The sequence below is a fragment of the Kogia breviceps genome, chromosome 2 (genome assembly GCF_026419965.1).
Source record: "Kogia breviceps isolate mKogBre1 chromosome 2, mKogBre1 haplotype 1, whole genome shotgun sequence".
Classification (NCBI taxonomy): domain Eukaryota; kingdom Metazoa; phylum Chordata; class Mammalia; order Artiodactyla; family Physeteridae; genus Kogia; species Kogia breviceps.
In genome coordinates this window covers 197,565,187-197,588,637 of record NC_081311.1, presented here as the reverse complement: position 1 = coordinate 197,588,637, position 23,451 = coordinate 197,565,187, and the positions used below count along the sequence as shown (strand labels likewise).

The 23,451-nt window shown below is 47.4% G+C and overlaps 1 protein-coding gene across 1 annotated transcript in view; it reads left to right on the top strand.

Annotated features, from left to right (window-relative positions):
* ASB18 (ankyrin repeat and SOCS box containing 18) overlaps positions 1–23,451 on the top strand; it is a 65,139-nt gene that overhangs the window by 29,967 nt on the left and 11,721 nt on the right. The window contains 1 exon segment of the mRNA XM_059055301.2: positions 16,039–16,543. Coding sequence (XP_058911284.1) covers positions 16,039–16,543 — 505 coding nt within the window.

Sequence of the window (23,451 nt, the reverse complement as noted above, 5' to 3'; positions counted from 1 at the left end):
GCCGATGCAGGGGACACGGGTTCGTGCCCCGGTCCGGGAAGATCCCACATGCCACGGAGCGGCTGGGCCCGTGAGCCATGGCCGCTGAGGCTGCGTGTCCAGAGCCTGTGCTCCGCAACCGGAGAGGCCACAACAGTGAGAGGTCCGCATACCACAAAAAAAAAAAAAAAAAAAAAAAAATTTGAATCTTTCAACCCATGAACCCGATAAATCTCTCCATTTATTTAGATCTTTAGTTTCTTTCAGCTTTGTTTTATAGCTTTTAGTGTGTGGGGCTTGCACATATTTTGTCAGATATATCCCTAAGTATTTCATATTTTTGATGCTTTTGAAAGTGATATTTTTATTTAAATCTGTTGTGGTAGTTACTCTATAAATTGATAAGAATTTATTTTTGTATATTAATTTGAAACCTGCAACCTTGCTAAGCTTACTAACTGTTCTAGTAGCGTATCATAAATTCCATAAGATTTCTATGTAGACAATCATGTCATCTGCAAATAAACAGAGTTTTACTTCTTTTCCAATCTGGATGCCTTGTAGTACTTTTTTTTGCTTTATTGCACTAGATAGAACCTCCAGTGCAATGTTGAACAGAAGTAATGAGAGCAGACAACCTTCCTTATTTGTAATCTTAGAGGAATTAAATCTTTAACCATTAAGTATGATATTAGATGTAGATGACATTTTTCAGATTGAAAGAGTGCCTTTATATCCCTACTCTGATGAGAGTTTCTACTATGAATGGATATTGAATTTTCTAAATGCTTTTTCTGCATATACTGAGTTGATCATATGGTGTATTTTGTAGTCTGTTAATACAATTATTTACACTGATTTTCAAATGTTAAACCAACCTTGCATTCTTCAGACCACAGTTTATAAATTGCTAGGTTTGATTTGCTGAAATTTTTTCAATCTGCATCTATGTTCAGGAAAGGTATTGATCTGTAGTTTTTTCTTGTAGTGTTTTTGTCTGGTTTTGATATGTGAGTAATGCTTGCCTCAAAAATGAGTTGAGAAGTGTCCCCTTCTTTTCTATTTTCTGGAAGAGCTTGTGTAAAATTATTATTTCTTCCTCAAATGTTTGGTAGAATTCATCCGTGAAGATATCTTGGCCTGGAGTTTTCTTTATGAGAAGGTTTTTGGCCATGAATTCAATTTATTTAATGGCTATAGTGCTATTCAGGATATTTCTCTCTTTTTGAGTGAACTTTGATAGCTTGTATCTTTTAAGAAATTTATCTCTTTCATTTAAGTTGTTAAATTTATTGTCATAAAGTTGTTCCCTATTATCCATTTATTAGCTGCAGAATCTGTAGAATCACCACTCCCATTCATGATACTGGAATTTGTGACTTTTATTCTTTTTTGCCTGTTCAGTCTTGTTTTGAGTTTTATTGATTTTCTTTTTTGTTTTACTGTTTTATTTTTCATTGATTCCTGATAGGATCTTTATTGTTCTCCTTTCTTTACTTACATTGAGTTGTATTTGTTCCTGTTCTATTTCTTAAGATGGAAGCTGATGTCTTTGATGATTTTTATTTTCTAATATAGGCTTTCAGTGTTATACACGTACCCTCTATGTACTACTTTAGCTGAATCCCACAAGTTTTAATATGTTAAAATTTCACTTTCAATCAGTTTTAAATATTTTCTAATTTCCCTTTAAATTTTTTTCCTTTTGATTTATTTTCTTTGAAACATAGGTTGTATAAAAACATGTTATTTCGTTTCCAAATATTTGGGTATTTTCCAGATATCTTTCTATTATTTATTTCTAATTTAATTTCATTATAGTGAGAGAACTTACTTTGTATCACTTTACGCCTTTGAAATTTATTGAGTCTAGTTTTATGATCCAAAATATATTCTATCTTGGTAAAATTTCCACATGCACCAGAAAAGAATGCACCTTCTGCAGTTGTTGGGTGGTGTGTTCTATAAATGTCAATTAAGTCAAGCTGCTTAATAATGTTGTGTAAAACTCCTATATCCTCACTGATTTTCTGCCTCCTTGTTTTACAGGTTATTGAAAGAGGAGTGTTGAAATCTTTGACTATAATCATGGATTTGTCTATTTCTCTTTGCAGTTCTATCAGTTTTGTTTCAAGTATTTTGAAGCTCTATTATTAGATACATAGATGTTTAGCATTGTTATTGCCTCTTGAAGAACTGACATCATTATTAAAAGATATTCTTTATCTCTGGTAATATTCTTTGCTCTAAAGTCTCCTTTGTCTGATATTAAAATATCCAGTCCGACATTAATATAGATTTCCTTTGATTAGTGTTAGCATAGTGTACCCTTTTCCATCTGCATTAGTTATCTGTTGCTGTGTAACAAATTACCACAAACTTAGAGACTTACTACAACACCCATTTACTGTCTCATGGTTTCTGTGGGTAGAGTTTGGGTGTGGCTTCACTGGGTCTTCTATTGCAGAGTCTCTCATATGACTGCAATCAAGGTGTCAACAAGGGCTAGGGTCTCAACTGAAGGGTCAACTGGGGAAGAATCTGCTATAAAATTCATATAGTTATAGGCAGAATTCAGTTATCTGGGACTGTTGGACTGAAGGTCTCAGTTCCTTGCTGACTATTGATTGAAGGCCATGCTCCATTTGTGTCTTTATTTTTAAAGTGGATTTCTTGCAGGCAGGTTATAATGGAGTCTTTTTTAATCCAATCTGGTAGTCTTTGCCTTTTAGATGGGTTTTTAGATCATTTACATTTAATGAGATTTTGATATGATTATGTTCAAATCCAAAATCCTGTTATTTTTTTTCTATTCATCTCATCCATTCTTTGTTCCCTCTTCTTCTTTTTCTACCTTCTTCTATACTGAGTATTTTTCATAATTCCACTTTATCTCCTTTTTTGACTTATTATATATAACTTTTGTTTCTGTTATTTTAGTAGTTGCTTTAGGGTTTATAGTATACATCTTTACCACAGTCTGCCCTCAAGTTGTATTATACTACTTCATGTATAATATAAAAACCATATGACACTATACTTCCATTTCTCTCCTCCTGACTTTTGCACTATCGGTATCATAGATTTTACTCCTGTATATAAGTCCCACAGTGCATTATTATTTTTGTTCAAAGTCAATTATCTTTTAAATATATTGAAATAATAAGAAAAAAAAGTTTTTATGTTTACCCATGTAGTTCCTATTTCCAGTTCCCTGCATCCCTTTGTATAGACTGAAGATTCCATCTGGGATCATCTTCCTTCTGCTTGGAGGACTTTCTTTAATATTTCTTATAGTGAAGGTCTGCAGGGAATGAATCCTTTTGGAGTTTGTATATTTGAAAAAGTCTTTATTTCATCTGAGTGTTTGAAAGGTACTTTTGTTGGGTAGAGAATTCTTGGTTGACAGGTTACTTTTTTCTTTCAGTGTTTTACATTCATGGCTCCACTGTCATCTAACTTGAATTTTTTTTTGGGGGGGGGTAGGAGTTTTATTAATTTTATTTATTTATTTTTGCTGTGTTGGGTCTTTGTTTCTGTGCAAGGACTTTCTCTAGTTGTGGCAAGCGGGAACCACTCTTCATTGCGGTGCGCAGGCCTCTCACTATCGCGGCCTCTCTTGTTGCGGAGCACAGGCTCCAGACACGCAGGCTCAGTAGTTATGGCTCACGGGCCTAATTGCTCCGTGGCATGTGGGATCTTCCCAGACCAGGGCTCAAACCCATGTCCCCTGCATTAGCAGGCAGATTCTCAACCACTGTGCCACCAGGGAAGCCCTAACTTGAATTTTTAATCTTTAAATCTTCTGTCTATCTGATCTTTGTTCTTTTGTATACAGTGTCCTTTTTTTCTGGCTTTAATATTTTCTCTGTATCACTGGTTTTAAGCAATTTGATCATGATGTGCTTTGATGTAGTTTTCTTCATGTTTCTTGTCCTTGAGACTTACTGATTTCTTGGATCTGTGGGTTTACACTTTTCATAAAATTTGGAAAATTGTTGGCAATTATCCCTTCACATATTTTCTATATGATCCCCTCCTCTGCCTCAGGGACTCCAATTGCATATATATTACACCACTTGAAGTTGTTCCACAGTTCATTAATGCTCTGTTATTTTTTTTTGCAGTTTTTTCTTATGTAATTGATTTAGCTTTTGTTCTGAAATCCCTGATCTGCCGTTAATCCCACCCAGTGTATTTTTCATCTCAGACATTATAATTTTCAACTTTAGAAGCCCAATCTTAGGTCTTTTTAAAATATCTTTCATGTCTTTACTTAACATGTTCAATCTTTCCTCTAGCTTCTCAGATATATGGAATACAGTTCTAATAACTATTTTAATGTTTCTATCAATTCTATAATCTGGGTATGAATGACATTTTCTTTATTTTAACTTTGTTCATTTTGTAAATTTCAGATTCACATAAGGCATAGTTGTGAGAGATAGGTAGATATAAGATTCAAAGTAGAAATGCTTATGAATACATTTTGCAATGATTTTTTTAAAGCTGTAAGTAGATAGCTATTCTGCATGGATACTAAATAAAGATTAATTTCTGGGGCTTCCCTGGTGGCGCAGGGGTTGAGAGTCCACCTGCCAATGCAGGGGACATGGGTTCGCGTGCCGGTCCAGGAAGATCCCACATGCCACAAAGCGGCTGGGCCTGTGAGCCATGGCCGCTAAGCCTGCGCATCTGGAGCCTGCGCTCCGCAGTGGGAGAGGCCACAACAGTGAGAGGCCCGTGTACCGCAGAAAAAAAAAAAAAAAAAAAAAAAGATTAACTTCTACCTCATTTTAACTTACAATTTCTATCCTTAAGTCATTTGGTAGATGATTTGCTGGTGTACAAAGTGCCATCTGGTGACAAAATTATAGAAACCCCATCTATTTTTGAAAAGCACAGCTCTAAGCTCATCCAATAATGATTCCTTCCCCACAAGCATTCAATCGCAAGTTGTTGAACTTTACAAGGTGTTGGGGCTGTGCTGTGTTATACACAGTCTATTCCCACAAGATGTTTTTGGTTTCAAAGGAGAGGAAGGTAATTTACAGCAGTGTGCTAGACACTGAGCCAAGAATATGTAGAATCCACTATGTGCAGGGAAGTTGAGAGTGTGCGCTGGTAAATTTCTACTGGAAATTTTCTAGGAGAGAAAGAGGCACCAGCTCTATTAAAGGACATAAGCCAATCAAATCAAAGCAAATGTCTTTCTATATACTAAGAAAATGGGCAAAATTATTAGGCAGTTTTACATTGATTGCACTCAGTTTTCATCATATTTTTATACCCTACAATTTTATATGTTACAAGTACATACTTTGCTACATCTGAGGTCTGGGTTGAACCCCAATTCCAACACTTACTAGCTGTGCAAGCTTGGGTAAGTTATTTCATTTTTCTGTGTCTCACTGTAATATTTGAGCCTACTATGTAGGGTGGTTATTATGAGAATTAAATTAGCTACTGTAGGAAAAATGTTTAGAAGAGCACCTTGCATATAGTTAAGAATTATGTAGGTGCTGACTGCAATTCCTGAGGCCTCTTGTATAATCATTGTGTCTATCTTACGAGAAATGAAAAAACATTTCACTATTTTTAATTAATATGGGGTTTGTGGTTTCTTTATCTCCGTATTTGTTGGTCATCTATCATTTATTCCCAGTAATATCTCTAGTCAAGAACATACTCCCAATTATAACATATTCCTATGGAAAATAAAACCCATTTGATGATATTGCATGTCTAGGAACACACTATGCTTCCCACCCCACCCCCCAAGAAGGCATGTCTATATTTACTTTTCTCTTGCTCAAAATTAAGTTCTCTAAATGCAACATGGTATCCTGGATTGGATCCTGGAACAGAACGTGAACATTAGTGGGAAAAGTGGTGAAAGTCAAACAAAGTCATTTAATAGTTTTGGACTGATGTTAATTTCTTAATGTGGGCAAAGGTACCATAATCATATAAGATGTGAACTTTAGAGGGAGCTGGATGAAGAGCATTTGGGAACTCTCTGCACTATCTTTGCAACTCTTCTGTAAATCTAAAATAATTTTAAAATAGAAGGAGTTTTAAAAACCAAGTTTTCTTCCTACCTTGGGCTCCAATCTTCCACCTTACAGTATTAGAAAAATATTGTTCTTTACTAAGAAATGAGAACGTATCACTTACCAAGAACACAAAATATTGTGAATCCTGACAACAGCCCTTAAGACAAACCAACAAGCTTACATTTGGAGCTGAGGCATATGCAGACCATTCAAGCTACTCGGCTTATACACTGTGTGATAGAAACTAATTTCCTGGTTTCAGTTGGTTTTTCAGAAATCATTCAGATCTAGCACATTGTTTAATAAAGACTTTTAAAATGCCTTTGTATTAAGATGGGGCTTTTAAAATCTCTTTTCTTTTGTCTTTCTCTTTCTCTTTGTTCTTTTTCTTCTCATTTTCTCTTGTGTCTCCTTATGTCTCTCTACATGACTCTTTCTCCCTGGTGATTTCATTTGACAGTCTTGACTTATTAAATCCAGGTTATTGGGGAAAAGTTTAAGATAAGTGATGAACACACCAGAAGTTCAGGCAGAACTATGCAACAGCTGACTTAGAATATCAATGATTTGATGGAAGATGCTGGCGGGTCCCCTTGAACACCTCTACAATAACGTAGCCAACTACCTTGAAGGATAAAAGTTAACAGATGTCAGAGAGGGCCTGAGGTTTAGACTACGGCTTTTCAGCTCTGAAGAGTCCCCCTAAAGTTAGACTCCGAGGAGGTCTGGCTTCAAGTAGTATAAACATTATCACTTTGACAGGAAAGAGCTACTTTCTCCAGAATCTTTTTATACATAGTAGATTTTAGGTCATCCTTAATTTTTTTACCTTACAGTAGAGAGGGGGTCGTTGACCTACATACAGAGCCACTTCATTTTCTTACTCTTGATGACAATGGTCTCCACACCTAAGGACCCAGTTCTGCTCCATCCCCTTTTAGTCAGCAATTCTCCATGGGTGCAGGACTTTAAAACCTTTGAGTCTCTGAGTTCCTGGGATTTAAAAAAAAAAATTATCTGTGCTTCCTTCCAACCAGCAAGCTTCAGAATTCAGAATTCAACACACAAAAAGGGATATCGGAGCTTTAATCTAGGAGCCTTTTGAAGAGATTTTCCCAAAAAGAAAAGTTCCAGTAAAGTTACTCTCTTCACGTTAGTAGCCTGCATGCCAGCCTCGCCCTATTTATTATCAGATTCCTCTCCTTGACCTTTTTAAAATTCTGAGATAATTAAAATGAGAAAAGAATTAATAGAGTCCTGATTCTTTTTCTCATCTAAAGCTGTCTTGATTTAAAAGTGAGGAGGATTTGCTTCCTTCACAAACATATTAGTTTAAAAGGATGCAAGTTTACTTCTTGGTCCCAGTTGTCTCAATTCAACTAAATAAAAATTCATTCGTAAGCCAGAATTGGACTTGTGGAAGCAGCTAATTATCTTGGGAGGAAAAAATTATTGAAGAATATCATTGGACAATTCTTTTCTAACTCAGACCTGGTAGGTTGAAATCTGGGCAGAGAGAAATGAAGTATGACTCTTCCTGAGGAAAGAAAGGCACTCTCTGGTCAGGATTTGAACAAGGACAACTATTCTGAGTCCTCGCCCCAACCCCAAAAGCCTTTGCCTAATAACAGGAGGTTTGCTTGCATGAGGTTCCAGCTCATGAGCATCGATGTATATTCCAGTAAACGGTCCACTCTCCACATCCCAGATGAGTGACTGATCGTTGTTCAAGTGGAGGGGAGAAAACATGGTCTGGTTCAACAGGACTTTGAGGCATCTCAAGGAATATTAAAGAACAAGGTGTCAGTTAGGGGCTACTCCCATTGGATGATTTGATATTTGTAGAAGAAATGCACTTTTTTATTTTTCCTTTTCTGCCATGCGGCACGTGGGATCTTAGTTCCCTGACCAGGGATCGAACTCGCATCCCTGCAGCGGAAGCACGGAGTCTTAACCACTGGACCACCGGGGAAGTCCAGAACTTCACATTCTGAGCACTTGCAAGTGTCTTACATGCTATGATCCTCCCCGCCGGCCTGCAAGGCATGCTTATCCCCAGTTTACAGGTTAGAAACCTGAGGCTCACCAAGAGCCCATGTTTTGCTGTTAAAGTGGCACACAGTGTAAACTGTCAGAGCCAGCTTTGAAAGCCAAGTGCCGTAAGAGAGACGGATGTTGAAAGATAGCTTCTCCCTTGTTAACCTAATTTTTTCAAAACCTGCCAATAGACAGTAGCTCTGCACATCTCTAATGACGACCTTTCAGACATGTTCCAACGTAGCTTTATCCTCCTTCCTTGCCACTTCTGGCATCTCAGGCAGATTCCTCAGTTTTCTGGTCACTTGCCAAGTTCTGTTTGAATACAGACAACTCGCTGTCAGGAGTTAAAAGAGGTAATCCAGGCCAAATCAAACCTTCACCCTCTGGGCAAAATCCTTGATCAGACACCTCAGGAAAGATATACAAATGGCCAATAAGCAAATGGAAAGGCGCTCAACATCATTAGTCATCAGGGAAATGCAAATTAAAACCATGAGGAAATACGCTTTACGTTACACCCGTTAGGGTGGCTCAAGTCAAAAAGACTGACAACACCAAACACTGGCAGGAATGTGGGGCAACTGAAACGTCACACACTGTTGTTAGGGGCGCATAATGATGTAATCACCTTGGAAAACTGCTTGGCAGTTTCTTTTAAAGTTGAATATACACCTACCAGCAATTCCACTTCTAGATATTTATCCAAAAGAAATGAGAACATATGTCCACAAGAAGACTTACATTAAAATGTTCATAGCAGCTTTATTCATAATAGCCAAAAAATGGAAATACCCAAACGCCCATCAGTATCAAAAGGAGAATGAATTTGTTCATTGTGGCAAGTCCATACAATTAAATATGACTCAGAAATAAAACAGAATGAGTTACCCATGCATATGCAACAATGTGGATGAGCGTCAAAGACATTCTGTTGAGCTAAAGAAGCCAGACACAAAAAAGTAGAAAATTCTAGAAAAGACCAAACAGGGTGAGAGAACTCAGAACCATGGTTGCCTGTGTGGGGGTGATGACGGGCCAGCAGCAAACACAAAGGAAATTCTTGGAGAGGTGAAAATATGCTACGTCTTGCCTGGGATGTTGGTTACAAACATGTATTCCTTTGCCGATTTCTGCAGCTATACCTCTCAGACATGTGCATTTCTCTGTATGCAAATTTACCTGACTTAAAAAATACATAAATACATGCATATAAAACTGTTCTCTCATGCAAGTCCCAGCTCCGCCCTCCACACCCTCATCCCTGCCTAAAAAGAGAGAGTAGAGCCTTTTATTTCACTTTTCCTCCCCCTTCTCTTCCCCCCACTGTGATGCCTCTGGGTCTCCCTCTTCATCCAGGGCGCGGGGGCCAGGGGAGGAGAGAAAGGTTGCCCGTTTCTTGTTGAGGAAGGGACGCTAGTGAAGCTTCCAGAAAGTCAGATACTCCTTCAAGGGCAAGTGAAGCAAACAGTGGAGCTAACTTCTCTAAGTTTGCTCCCAAATCAGTCCTCAGTCCACCAAAAGGCAGGATTTCGCTTGCTGTCCGGGGAGAATTTGCCGAAAATAGCAGCAGCAGCCACAACCATTCAACACTTCCGAAGCAAATTAAATGGCAGCTGTTGCTCCAAGGGAAAGCGTAAGGATGGAAATGGCCAGCGAGTTTCTCTCTCTCCATCTCCCCACGACCCTTAAGGATTTGTCCATTCACATCAGCCGTTTCAACTGTAAACATTTATGCTTGATCGTCTCACAGCTTAGCATCCCGGGAGAAAGGGAAGGAGAAGGAAATACAGAGCAGAAAGGGGCGGGTGGCAGGTCCCCAAAGGAGAGGTTCAGCAGAAGGTCCAGGGAAACCAAGTGGAGCTGCTCCTCCGTCCAAGTCAGGGCAGCGGCTGCCCCACCTTCGTTTGGAGCCGGCTGGCGAGTCAGTCCACAGAGGGAGCCTCCTTCCATGAGAAAGCACGGCTGTGTTTTCCTCCCAGGTCTCTCCCCTCCGTCCCCTGCCTCCCCCCATTCCTGCCTGCCCCCACCGGCGGACCCAGGCTTCGGGCTCCAGCCCCCCTGCCCCGGGGACACGTCTCCAGCCCACGTGCCTCTGCGTCAACTTCGAGGAGGCAGAGCGGCATATAATGATGACTCAACGAGACTGGCCGGTGACACCCATTCCTCTCGCCGAGCACACTGCCCAGCGTGAAGCCCCCCCCCGTCTGGCAGAAGGGGTTCGGGCAGCAACCGTGGGAAGAGCAAAAGCTGAAGGACAGCCGGGATTGTCCGAGGACCCTGGCGACTTCCAGCCACTGAAACCGTTGCTCCCGAGACAGATGCTCAACACACCTGACAAGGGGCTTGGAAGCAATGTCTGTTTGCCCTCGAAAAAATTTAGGAAATCTTTGTGAATTTCGCCTTGTGTTGAACGGTTCTTTGTCATCGCTGTCTTTCGGTGCCATCGTTAGGTCACTGACTCGTTCTCTTAGCCAGCGGTAGCTGGGGTTCGCATCCCCAACAGCACCTTCTGGCTGTGGCGTCACCGTCACGTCCCAGGTCCCCACCCTTGAGATCGCTGCCGAACCCTCAAACGCCACACCTTCGCTGAAAACCAGGGACAACGAACTCTCTGGAGCCGAGCTGCCCACAGGACTGGACGAGCAGCAGGTTCCTGTTGTTTGTTGACGTATAGCCCGAGGTCCACGGGCCAGGCGACCTCCTTGGCCTTCTGCTGCCTTCAGAGTTCTATCGGTGAGTCTGTCCAGGAAGCCTGTGGAGTGCTCAGAGAAGAGACCCTCCCCCTCGCCTGGACAAGCTGCTGGTGTACAGAGCATGGAGGAAATTCTCTACTTATTGAATGAGCCGATCAGTGAAAAGCTTAGAGAGAACTTACGGGAAATGCCTAGTACCATGCCTGGCTCACAGAAGGCGCTTAACAAATAGCACCAACGGCAAGAGCAGCCGGGCGGGTAGGGCGACTGAGAGCTAAGCCGGACACAGCAGCCAGGGTCTCTGCTCTGCCGCCTCTGGGCTGGATGGCCCTATGCAAATCACCGGTCTTCTTCTAAGCCTCAATTTCCCCACCTGCAAACTCCACCTACAACACAGATTCGTTGCAAGGACTAATGATAACATTCTTCTAAAAATAAACTAAAAGACCATGTGCTGGGGAATGCACTGACCTCCCAGCTCAGAACCAGAGGCTGTGAGATCCCACTTTGGAGGGCTTTGTGCAACTCCAGGGATGGTGAGCGGGGAAGCCGGAGAAGGAGAGCCTGGAGCTGGCTCTGTCTCGTGGGGTGCAGGGCGGCTTGGCAGGTGGTATGAAAGGGTAAGGAAGAGATGAGCAGCGAGGAAGCCCGGGCTGAGGCACTCGGCACCTTTCCCCACCTGCGAGGTGAGTGGGCAAGCCAGCGCTTCGGGAAGATGCTGGAGGTGGCTGGAGAGGGGGGTGCGGGACGTAGGCGCCAAGTCCGACTTCCCTCTTTAGAAATAAGTTAAAATGACATTCATTCAACAGCCCTTGATGGGTTCATCTCTATTAACTCCTGCCTTTTGGCTCAAGCCACTTTTTCTGTGTGCTGTCAACCTTGGGCCCCATAACAGCTTGTCACCTCGATGATTATCAAAGACAGAGATGAGGCACGGTGGTAAGGTGAGGAGTGTTTTTGCCCAAGTTGCTTCACATCTGAGGTCGTTCAGACAACACAGCGTCTCCTTAATCTCGCAAGACAGAGCCAAGTCATTTTGACAGCGTCAGATGGGAACTTACCCTTAGTTCCCGACAACGAATGTCCTACACACACTGGCGCCAGGCCTTTCTTCTTGTGTCTATCAGGATAGCAGGAAACCTGCTCGCACCATCTCCCCTGGGAGGAAAGGGCTTGGCCAAAGCGGGGTTTCCCACACAGTCCTGCAAAGGCTTGGGTGGTACTTTCCCCGCTGGGCCATCTCTTCCTTGACTGGAGACACTGACCCATACAAGGTCAGGTCTTGCAGGTCCCCAAGACTGTTAGCACTGCTCTGCTTAGCACTGGGGACCTTCCACCCACCCCCGCCCGCTCCTCCCGACTCACCTTCTCGGAGGCACTGCCATACCGTGCTTTCCCAGATCGTTGCTTACGCCTGGACAGATCATTGGAAAATCTGAGAGCATTCTGGAAACCTGGAAGGCTGAGCTGACATTCTTAGAATCCAAGAGCTGCTGCTGTGGCAGTGGGGGATGGTTTGGTTATTAAGAAGTAACCTCTGTTGTTGTCCCTCCGTCAAACTGCAACTCTGATTCATTTTGGAAAATGAATTTGAAAATACAGGCAGGCAAAAAGGAAATAAAAGCACCATCACCCCATCATCCAGAGGTAAACACGCTGGCTTGTGTATTTCTCGGCTTTCTTCCTATGCATATACATACCTGCTCTTTTTTTTTTTTTTTTTTTTTTTAAATTTCTCAATTTTTTTATTGATTCTATACTGAAATTACAACATTTTGGATATATGGGTGTTACGGAAACTACATAGTTAAAAATAATTTCATCCATTTCTTTTTACTTTTTGTGTGGCTACCAGAAAACTTAAAACGACGTACGTGGCTTACATCTGTTTCTGTTGGACAGCCCTGGTCTAGAATATTTTCCTGCTCTTTTTTTTTAAACGGGAGTGTCCGGTGCTGTTTTGTAACCCGATCTTTTCACATGACCACTGCAAATAGCTTTCCCTGTCATTAAACAGGTTCCCACAACTTCATTTTTAATGACTGCCCAGTGTGTGCCAGCAGCCATGTGCCCCGGTCAATTTGTTGTGTTGTTTTTTTCTCATGCCTGTGGCCTGCAACTTATATCATTATCTGCTCTAAGGAAGTACCAAGGTTTAGCCAATTAGAAGCTCTCCATTAAAAATGAAAAGGGCATCTGCAGCCCTCCAGAGGGGGAGCCAGTGTCCTCATTCTTCTGAAAGGTATCTTTGTTGCAAAGAGCAACCTGGCCATCAGCCTGTTAGGCTGCCGACGTGGAAAAGAGACCCACTTGTATTTCCCGGTGGGCTTCTTCAGAGAGGTTGGGCTGCTTTAAAAAAAAAAGAGCAGAAGAAAATGTTTTGCAATTGTTTGTGAGTGCACACAGGCTCAGTGGCAAAATGAGACGGAACCCTTGATTTCTCACCTCCTGCTGCACTGTTCAAACTTCCTCCCAGAGAGGCAAGGAGGAAGCAGATCTGCCTATTGTCCCAAAGGACATTTCACGTCAAATTGTCCTTGTTTGTAAAGATCTTTCACCCAAGACAGACCACTTCCCAAGACACTGCTGATATGGAGGCTAGAGAAATACAGAGAGAGGATTTAAAATATTGAGAGTCCCTGGGTAGAAATGTAAACAGAGTTCAGGGCAGCAGCTTCCGGCCTGGAAACCCCCAAAGGATCCCGTTCAGAGCCCCAGTCAGGTAAAGAACAGGACAAACCGCGGCCACACGAAGGAAAACTGGAGGATGTTCATTAACGAAAGGCATTTGTTCAGCATATGCTCTTAGGGAACACCAACCGCGGGCTGGCCCTGCCCTCGGCGCCGAGAAGCAGAGATGAATAAACCCCCATCTCTACACCAAAGGAGCCAACCGTCTAAGAGAGGAATCGGACGTGCCCGCGAACATCTGAAACGCAGTGTGATAAAGGCAGAGCCCAGACACTTAGGCGCGAGGAACGTGACAACACAGAGGTGTGACCCAGAGGAAGAGGAAGGAAAGCTAGGACGCGTCCTAGGAACCACAGCTGGTCAGGTAGGATCGAAGCACGGGATGGAGCATCAGGCAATGAAACTGGTGAGGCCCACAGAAGCTGGATCACGCGGTGTCCTGGGTCCCGGGGAAAGGAGCCTGGGCTTTCTTCAGCCGCCAGGAGGAGCCTTTGGGTTTTCAGCGGGCACAGGTCTTACGATTCCCGCTCGAAAGGCTCTTTCTGGGTAGTGTATGGAGCTTGTCAGACCGGCACAGGTAACAAATTAAGAGACTGTCATTAGCTTCAGGCAGAAACATGATTTGGGGCCTCAACAAAGGACAGTGACAACGGGGATGGATGGAGGAAGCAGTTCAAGTGATGATTCAAGAGACGGAATCGACAGGGCTGAGTGGCCCACTGAGGCGGGGGTGGGGGACAGGGTGAAAGCGAAGAGCAAGGAATGCACAGAGCAGGACCCCCAAGGAAGCAGAAGAGGACTACACCTGGGACAAGAGGATCAAGAGGGATTCCTTTCCTCAGACCTATGGAAGTAGGAGGGGAAAATCACGTAGATGCAGATTCTAATAGGTACGGGGGCCGACTCAGTGGCACAAGGCGGGAAGGATGGCAGTTCCTGGGAGAACGTGCACTGAGTGAAGTAGGGGTAGACTGCTGAGAAGGAGGAGAGTAGAAATAGGATGTCTTGGGGACAGCGGTCAACATTTGGAACAGCCAGGAAAGGGCAAGGAAGGAGGAGCCGGCGCTCAGCCCTGGGAAGTATGAGCCAAAGGGCCCTGAGGACCAGCTGAGCCCAGAGGCCCATCTCCATGCACGGCGTTCCCTCCAGCAGCACTCTGCAGCCAAGGGGGGAAGAGCGGGGGCGTGATGATTGGGTTCCCGGCTGGAAATGTGGCCAGCTGACGCAGGGGATGGCCACGCCCCCTCAACGCAAGGAAACTGAGGGTGTCGAGAAGAGAGAGTGGAGGGCTGCCCAGGGAAGGAAGTGAAGCCAGGAAGGGCTGAGAAAGCCAGGGCCCGATGGCCCAAGTCTCAACAGAGCAGAGATGAGGAGAATACCAACCGGAGGGCTAGCTAGACGGACCAGAGCCTTACGCTGTGAAGTGAGCATGCTGGCGCGTCAGACTCCAAAAGCGGAGTAAGCACACCGATGGCAACGTCCAGGACGTGACCCGGGGGTGGGGGGTTGAAGTGGGGCTGGTGTTCTGCCAGTGCCCGTGAAGGACGAGGGCCAGCAGAATGGAGGAGGGCGGTGGGAGGGTCTACGAGACTCTCCTACTTTCAGGCTGGTCCAGGCTGAGTTCCCCACCAGTGTCTGAGGCCCCACGTCCAGCATGGGCCTGCCCAGTCGGCAACCGCCACCTGGGCTTGGATTGAGGGACCTGGAGTTCTCCCAGGTGGGGAAGAGGCTCTGAGGAAGCTGCTCTCCTGGGAGAGGACAGTCTTGGGGTCCACCTGATGGACCTGGAAGCAGCAGGAGACACCCACCTCTGGGGGAGACCAGTGTCCCACGGGAGCCTACAAACCCCAGGGCACCGCTGTGGGATTTAGCAACAGCCAAAATCCACAGCCTGTTCAAGGAGAGCTTGGATGAAACCAAGATAGTCCCACAGTTAGGCATGGTTGCGGGGTTTCGCCCATGCATCCAGTCCTGTCTGAGGACACCCCAGTGCCATTTGGTGTCCGTGTCTTGAGGGATGGATAGATTCCCTCTCAGGGAGTAAGGCAAGCCTTGCCTCACACCGTTGCCAAAGCGCAGGTACCTGCTGGCTGATAAAGAGCCCGACGGCCTAAGGGCCCCTCCTTAGAACCCTGACTCCCAGACCCTTCAACTGCCGCCTGTGACAACGAGCCCAGGTAAGTCGTGTTTCCAGCACCGTCACCTGAACCACATTACCTTCCAGGGTAGCACCAAGTAGTTATAAATTACAAGGTCAATGTTAACACTGCGCAGGGGTTCTTAGGAAAAGTTCCTAGCTGTTGCCACTATTTAGTAACCTGTACCCCCAGGTTGGCCTTAACTTTTTTTTTTTTTTTTTTTTTTTTTTTTCCAGCTCAGTTTGACCTCCTATAGCCTGGGCACGGGAGACCTGGATTCCTGTCCTGGCTGTTTTAGGAGCCAACACCCCCGGTGGGGAGGGAGGGCGTCCAAAGCCCCGGAACCCGCAGGCAGGGCGTGCCGGACTGGGGGAGACAGGGCGCCGGTGCCGGGACGTCCGCCGGGCCCAGTCCAGGTGACTGACCTTGGCCTCCCCGCAGGTGCGCGCAGGCGCTGCTGGAGCACGGCGCCTCGGTGCAGCTTGCGGGCGGCGCGGGCCTGGACACGCCCCTGCACGTGGCGGCTCAGCGCGGCCTGGACGAGCACGCGCGCCTCTACCTGGGCCGCGGGGCGCGAGTGGACGCGAGGAACGCCCGCGGCGAGACGGCCCTGAGCGCGGCGTGCGGCGCGACTCGGCGGCCCGACGAGCACGCGCCCTGCCTGCGCCTGTGCGCGCTGCTGCTGCGGTGCGGCGCGGCGGCGGACGCGCGCGACGAGGACGAGCGCAGCCCGCTGCACAAGGCCTGCGGCCACGCGCGCCACGGCCTGGCGCGCCTCCTGCTGCAGCACGGCGCCGACGCGGGCGCGCTCGACTACGGGGGGGCGTCGCCGCTGGCCCGAGTGCTGCACACGGCCGCCTGCGTCCCCGAGGCCGCGCCGCAGCGCACGCTGCAGGCGCTGCTCAACCACGGCTCCCCCACCGTGTGGCCCGACGCCTTCCCCAAGGTAAGAGGGGGTCGGGGACAGGCCACGAGGGCTTTGCAGCGCAGGGACCCGGCCTGCCGCCGGGGGGCATGCAGCGCTTCTCAGGCTCTCAGGGGCCCGGAATCCCCCTGGAGACTGGTCCAGATGCAGATTCTGATCCCGCAGGAGGGGGTGGCCGAGTCTGCATTTCTAGCAAGACTGGAGATGAGGGTGAGGTCCTGGGACCACACTTTGAGGAGCCAGGGCTGGGCAGCCCTTTCTAGAGTCACTAGAAAATGAAAAGGTTGCGGGGTCAACAAGCATACTCGAGTGAGACCTTGCGGAGTTGTCACCTGGGGACACCAGGCACTTGTTTCTATGATGCCGTCATGGCTCAGAGTATCTTGGCAGGTAATCTTTTGGTGTGATTGGTGAACAATGAAATCAGTCTCTTGTAGCACCTGGTATTTGGCTTGAAATGAAACACCCGATGTAATCATCCACCTTATTAATAGGATTAATGATAGCACTTCACAGACGTCTCTCATTCAGTCCTCACCGCACGCCTGTGAAATACACCAGGCTCCTGACATTCCCTTGCGTGGATTTCAATCAGGTGAAGTGCCCTGTTCAGGGTCAAGGTTGCGTTGGGACCTCTGCAGACTTGACTCTGAGCAGCTTGTCGCCTTTCCGCGTGTTAGATCTACACTGAAACGATAAAGATGAAGCATAAATATTTCTTATCAGAGCAAATAAAGACAGAAAATGTTTCCAAAAGGAAAGTTCCCAAAATAGTGGTTAAAATAAGCGATTGTCCTCCCCCAAAAGACTTCACTGAAGGGAGGACATTCCGTTCGATGTACAATTGGCTGTGCTTAATTTAAAAATTATCCCAGGGCCTCCCTGGTGGCGCAGTGGTTGAGAGTCCGCCTGCCAATGCAGGGGACCCGGGTTCGTGCCCCGGTCCGGGAGGATCCCGCGTGCCACGGAGCGGCTTGGGCCCGTGGGCCGTGGCCGCCGGGCCTGCGCGTCCGGAATCTGTGCTTCGCGACGGGAGGGGCCAGAACAGTGAGAGGCCCGCGTACCGCCAAAAAAAAAAAAAAAAAACCAAAAAAATAAAATAAAATAAAATAAAAATTATCCCAGACTCACCAGTCATATGCCAGAGACGTGTTTGGCCTTATAAGCTTTACACAAATCGCCTAAAAGCTGTTACCCTAAAAGGACAACAGCTAGATGGTCTGAAATAGTGAGATTCACACATTTCTTTCAAATGCTAACTTTGCATCCCATCCCGGATGCATACAGAGTAAAACTCTTGTCTCTCAAAACACAGGTGAGAAGGAAAATTCACCCAGACAATTCCCTGGGGGTTTCCTTACTTGACAAACTTTATGACAAGTTTCTTATGCCAAGTCTTGCACCATCTTCGAGTCATCCTCTCGAGGCATTCTACTAAGGCAGCGATTTCCTCTTGAAAGGGAAGAAACGCCAGCCTTTTTGTATTCTATAACACTTCCCTTTTATATTCACGATTCACATTTAGACGGTTCCCAATACTAGCAGGCTTAGTTCATCTACCGATGAAATGGAAACCTACCACCCGTCCAGTTCACACTGTGTGTGCCTTAAACCAAGATGCACCCTTCAACCCTTATGGTGTGAAACTGCATAAAGAATGAACAAGAAACAACAAAGAAAGAAACAAGACTTTACATGATGGCCAACAGTGAAAAACACCTGTTGGGACAAATTCTTTTAAAGAAAAAAAAAACAGTCAGTATATTTCAGTGGTGACGGTAATAATCCTCTGTGAGCCTCAAAGGCATTCGATTTTTAGAGACCTCTGTCTAGGTTTCAATGTCCGAGGTGCAGCCCCACAGGCATCATGTGGGGGGCAGGACTTCTAGCACCTGAACTCTGTCTCCAAGGCTGTGGGAGTCACCCCACCTTGACCTAGAGATGCAGGGCAAAACCCAGTGCCTCCCCTTTGGGCCTCCAGGGGCCCCGTCCTGGGATCCCCTCACGACATCCTTTGTCAGCCACACAGGAATGGAGCAGGTCGGTGGGGTGTGGGGTGACTGTGGGTTTGGGTCTGGGGACAGTTGGTTACAACGGGGACCCAGAGGCCACGAGAGGTGCTTGGCTCCTGGACATGATGAATCTCCCAGCAGTTCCACACCGTTGCGGAAAGAACCGGAGTTTCTTTGAGAAATCTTAATACTTTGAGGCTTTCACAGAGCACAGTGCAGGGGACCTTCAGTCAAAGTTTGTTGAATGAGAGAAGGTGATTCCGGGCCTCCTACGTCTTTGCGCTGAGGCCCGCCCACACCTGGGGGGGGGGGCGGTGCTGAGGAGATCCGCAGCCCCCAGCACCCACCCACCCCCCCCGACGCCCCCGGCTAGGAACAGGTTGCAGGCAAGAGCGCGTTTACTACCAACCTGGACATCCTCCAAGCCAACGTACAAGTGCCTGTGAGGCTCTGGCCTCTCCCCAGGACAACCGGGGCGAACGCTCTGGAAATGTGGCGTCAGCATCCAGGCCCCCTGCATGTGCTCCACCGGGAAAGGGGTCTAATCAGCACGCGGGACATCAAAAGGCAGACCCGACTCGCTCAGCAGCCCCGTGGAGCGCGCAGCAAACACGCTGAAACGAGCCGCAAAGATTCTCTGCAGGCAAGACTCAGCGCCATGGCGAGGCGTACACAGAGGCGCCGGGGAATGTCACAGAGCACGCCGGCCGTGGGCAGCAGCCGTGCTTTAAATAGATGTGAAGAGACACCCACGGAGCTCCGAATTACTGAGGCAAAAGGTTTCGCAGCGAGCTTATGACATAAATCACAGCTCCCCCGTGCCCAGACAAAGGCACCAGCGCCGCAGCAGGCGGACTCGAAGCATCAGTCGGAGCCGCGCGCACTGTGGTGCCGCGAACATCAAAGCGGTGTCACGGCTGGGAAAGCGAGCATGTGGACAATGCCAGGCCTTTCTGCCCGGCTGACCGCCACTTAACACCAGCGTCAGGTGGGGACGCGAGGGCAGGTGCAGGTGCCGTGTCAGGATGCAGCTGGGTTTGAATTCTGGAAGTTGCCGGGACGCAGGGGGCCCGGCCTGGAGGAGAGCGGGCCGGAGGGCAGAGACACGCACACGAGGGTGGATCCAGACTAGCTGCGCGTTGGATGCTTGGTCTGGGATAAAGGCCTTTGCTCATGTTCCTCTCTTCCTCTGCCCCTCACCTGGCCAGTCATAAATAATCCACGCTTAGATTTGCCCAGGAGCTGGGGAAGTGCCAGGCCGACACTGGTGATGGAAGCTCTCCCCTACAGGCATCCCTTAGGCACTTATTCATGCAACAGACATTTCTAGGGAGCGGCTGTGCTCCCGTGCTGGTGGTACAGCGTTGAACTGGAGCATTATGGGTATTTCCTGCCCTCATGGAGCGGCCCGTCAGGTGGGCGAGACGGCCTTGACTCAGACAACCACACACACCACTGTGAAATTGCTGTGATGTGAAACACTGCAAAGCCAAGGCCCTCCAGACCTTGACGGTACCAAACGAGGGGCCGGACCTGGCTGAGCAGGGAGTCCGAGGCTCCCTCGAGGGCTTATAGAGTGATTCCGGATCTGAAGGCTGGAGACTTATCTGTGTGAAGAGGCGGGGGGGTGGGGGGGATCATTCCAGGCAGAAGGAACAGCAGGTACAAAGGTCTTGGGCCAGAAGGAACTCTGCAGTATGTGCGGGGGTGACCCAGTAGCTGGAGGGGAAACAGCAAGTGCCGGGACCCTAGGCAGGGCCCTCGTTAAGGGTTTGCGCCTTTGTCTTAAGAACAATAGGAATCTATTACGTCATCTTAAGCAGGAGAGGTGACATAGTCCAGTGAGAATTGGAGGGTGATTTCTCTGCTCAGGGATAGAGAACATGGTCTCTTGGGGGCGGTCCAGGTGAGGGATGCAGGTAGCTGGAGCAAGGGGAAATGGGAGGTGGAGGGTGAGAATGACAGATTCTAGAAACATCTGCGAACCTCTGGTCTTGCCTCTCCTTCTGGGCATTGACCACGCTGCACATATGGACCTGAAGTTTTTGTTTTCTTTTTACCGAATTACGGAATTAGGTAACGTGACTTCACACGCCAATTTCCTGGGGTTTTCCGTGGGGGGAGCCTGGGGTAGTGGTAGTCAAAACCCGGGGCTCCCTTCCCTGCCTTTACACAGCAGTGCCTGCACGCTGCCCCCATGGGAGGGGGGAGGCGGGCTATCAGCAGTAGCGCGCCTCTGTTTTCCTTGCTCTGGTTTTATCTCTCCATCTACACAGAAGGCAGTGTGCCTGTGTGATTTTTCCCCTTAATTTTCTTTCTGCCGCGTCATTAGCTGAAGAGAGTGTGCGCGGACCCTAACGCCATCAGCGTGTCAGAGTAACGTGGCAGCCGCTTCTCCACAGACAGCAAGGAGGCAGCGGAGATTTTTAAACTGTGTTGGCGTAAAAATAATGAAGGCAGCCAGCTGCCTGGCAAACATGAGGGGGGCACAGCACGGAGGGCTTGGGAAGGGCCCGGGAGCCCCAGAGAGGTGGAACAGAGGAGAGACAGGAAATGAATTCCCAGAGACAGGCAATAAGACTTTGTCACAGTCCGTGACCCAGGGAGGAGGGGCCTGGAGGAGGGGGAACTCTTACTGAGGGAGGGCTGCTGTTCCTGGGGGATGGGGCTTGAGGGTAGGAATGGGGATGTCCAGGTAGCATGCAGTCTCTGGGAACCACTGAATATTTTGCAGAGAAGTGAGAGGGCCAATGGGAGGATAGCTGGAGGGTCCGGATTGGCCTGAGGAAAGTCTGAAGATGCAGGGATTGCCTAGGATGCCATGTAAAGACAGACAGACTAGATCTGGAGGGATCCAGTGTGAACTGCTCTTTTCAATGGCACGGTTTCCCCCCAACACAGAAAAGGGGCCGATGGAATTCACTGTGCTCCCGGAAATGGCATGTTCGTAGTGGCTCGTGTAAGCCAGAAATACCAACATGTCAAGAGCACACGGTGGGGCGCGAGGCTGGGCTGGGAAGATGCTCGCCTGCCTGGCTCTCCCCCTGCAGCTCAGCCTACCGTGTTCATTCTCTCCTTCTCTAAAGCCCACTTAAGCCAGAGCTTGTGACAGTAATGGATTAGGGAAAAAACAAAATTGGGGTAGGGAGGGGACCAGAGATGATAACAGTAATGTGATTACCAATTTAAATGGGCAGCTGCTCCTGTCTTCATGTTAAAATATCTGTGAAGATGTAGACAGGAGGAAGGAAGGGTGGAAGGAAGAGGGGGAGAGGGAGAAAGCAAATCCACAGCACCAACGGGAAGAGCTCACGTCTGAGTCAGGAAGGGCTGACGCGGCTCTGCTCCACGGCCCTAAGTTTTCAGGCAATCAGGCAGACATTACAGACAAATAGTTTATGTCCACCAGGCAGTAGGGGATGCTTGTGGAGGTGCAGTGCATCGTGGGAGATGCAGTAAAGTGCAGAGGTGGAAACTGAGGAACCTGAGTTCCATAGCAACCTGCTACTTTGCTGGGGGGAGGGGGGGAGGAAGAGGCCTCCTGGTGGAGCACAGGTCACCAGGCTGGGCATTGCCCTCGCCAGCCTTCCTCCACTTTGCCCCTCCACCATCTCACAGGTGAACAGAGAACGTGACCGTGGACTTCCCCTGCATGTTGACAGACCTCATGTCTGGATCTCACCTTAATCAGAGATGAATACAGAAAAAAATTAATGGATTCATTGTGGGGAAGGGCAGAAGAAGAAAAATGAGATAGCATCCTGAGAGTCGAGACAAAATCTGTACCTCTCATCAAAAGATCCAGAAGAAAATCTGAAAAATTGTGTGCCCTGTGGGCCATCCTTTCTGGAATGCAAGAAAATCTAGTCTTTAAATCCATAAAACCAGACAGGTTAAGATGAGGAGTCAATAGAATGGCATGAAAAGGAAGATGGAGATAAATTTATACCAAGAAAGCAAGAGCACAGTGGTAGGTCAGATTACACATTAAAGGAAGTAAAAGGCAGAACTGATTCATTTAAAAAAAAATCAAATCAATGAGGTAAGTAAGGGTGCTGTGCTGTTTGCATGTGTGCCCCCAGATCCAGTCCCTGCTGTCTCTGTGTTCCGCTCTGCATCCTGATAGGGTACAGAGCTCCTTCAAGCTAACACAGAGCCCCATATCAGCTGGCTGCTGACTGGGTTCAGCCAGGGGAGGCACCATGGGAGATTGGAAGCGGAGGAGGGAAAAGCCAAGGTATTTCTCCCCCTCTTCCTCCACCTCAGGTAGCTTCTACAGCAGCACGTGCATCTCCATGGCTCCAATACCCCCAGGGGGCTCCTTCTCATAGTCACAGCCCCACCAGGCAGCCCCTGCCTGACTTGGTTCCAGCCTCCCTTATATCTCTCATAACAAGAAGCACAGGCTTCAGGATTGGTGGTTTCTGAGTCTCAGTGACATCATCAAAGAACCAGATGCCTTTCAAGCTCAGTAAGTCAGCCTTGCCCTCAAAATGGTCCTTCTCTTGGTCCCTAAATGGCTTCCAGCAACTGGGCCAACCAGCCTCCTATTCAGATCCAGCTGTTTTCTCTAGAAGCCCTGAGGAAGTCTTTCTTTGTGTTTTATTGGCCCCAGTTGGCTTAAACCTGCCCTTCCCCAAACCGTTAAATGATGAGTGGAATAGAATTGTCATGATTGAATTAATCTAATCATTTGGAGTGTTGGGAAGTCAACCACAATGTTCACTACAAAGGACTAATATTAAAGGATCTTCTGGGGCTTCCCTGGTGGCACAGTGGTTAAGAATACGCCTGGCCAGTGCAGGAGACACAGGTTCAAGCCCTGGTCCGGGAAGATCCCACATGCCACAGAGCAAATAAGCCCTTGTGCCACAACTACTGAGCCTGTGCTCTAGAGCCCCCGAGCCACAACTGCTG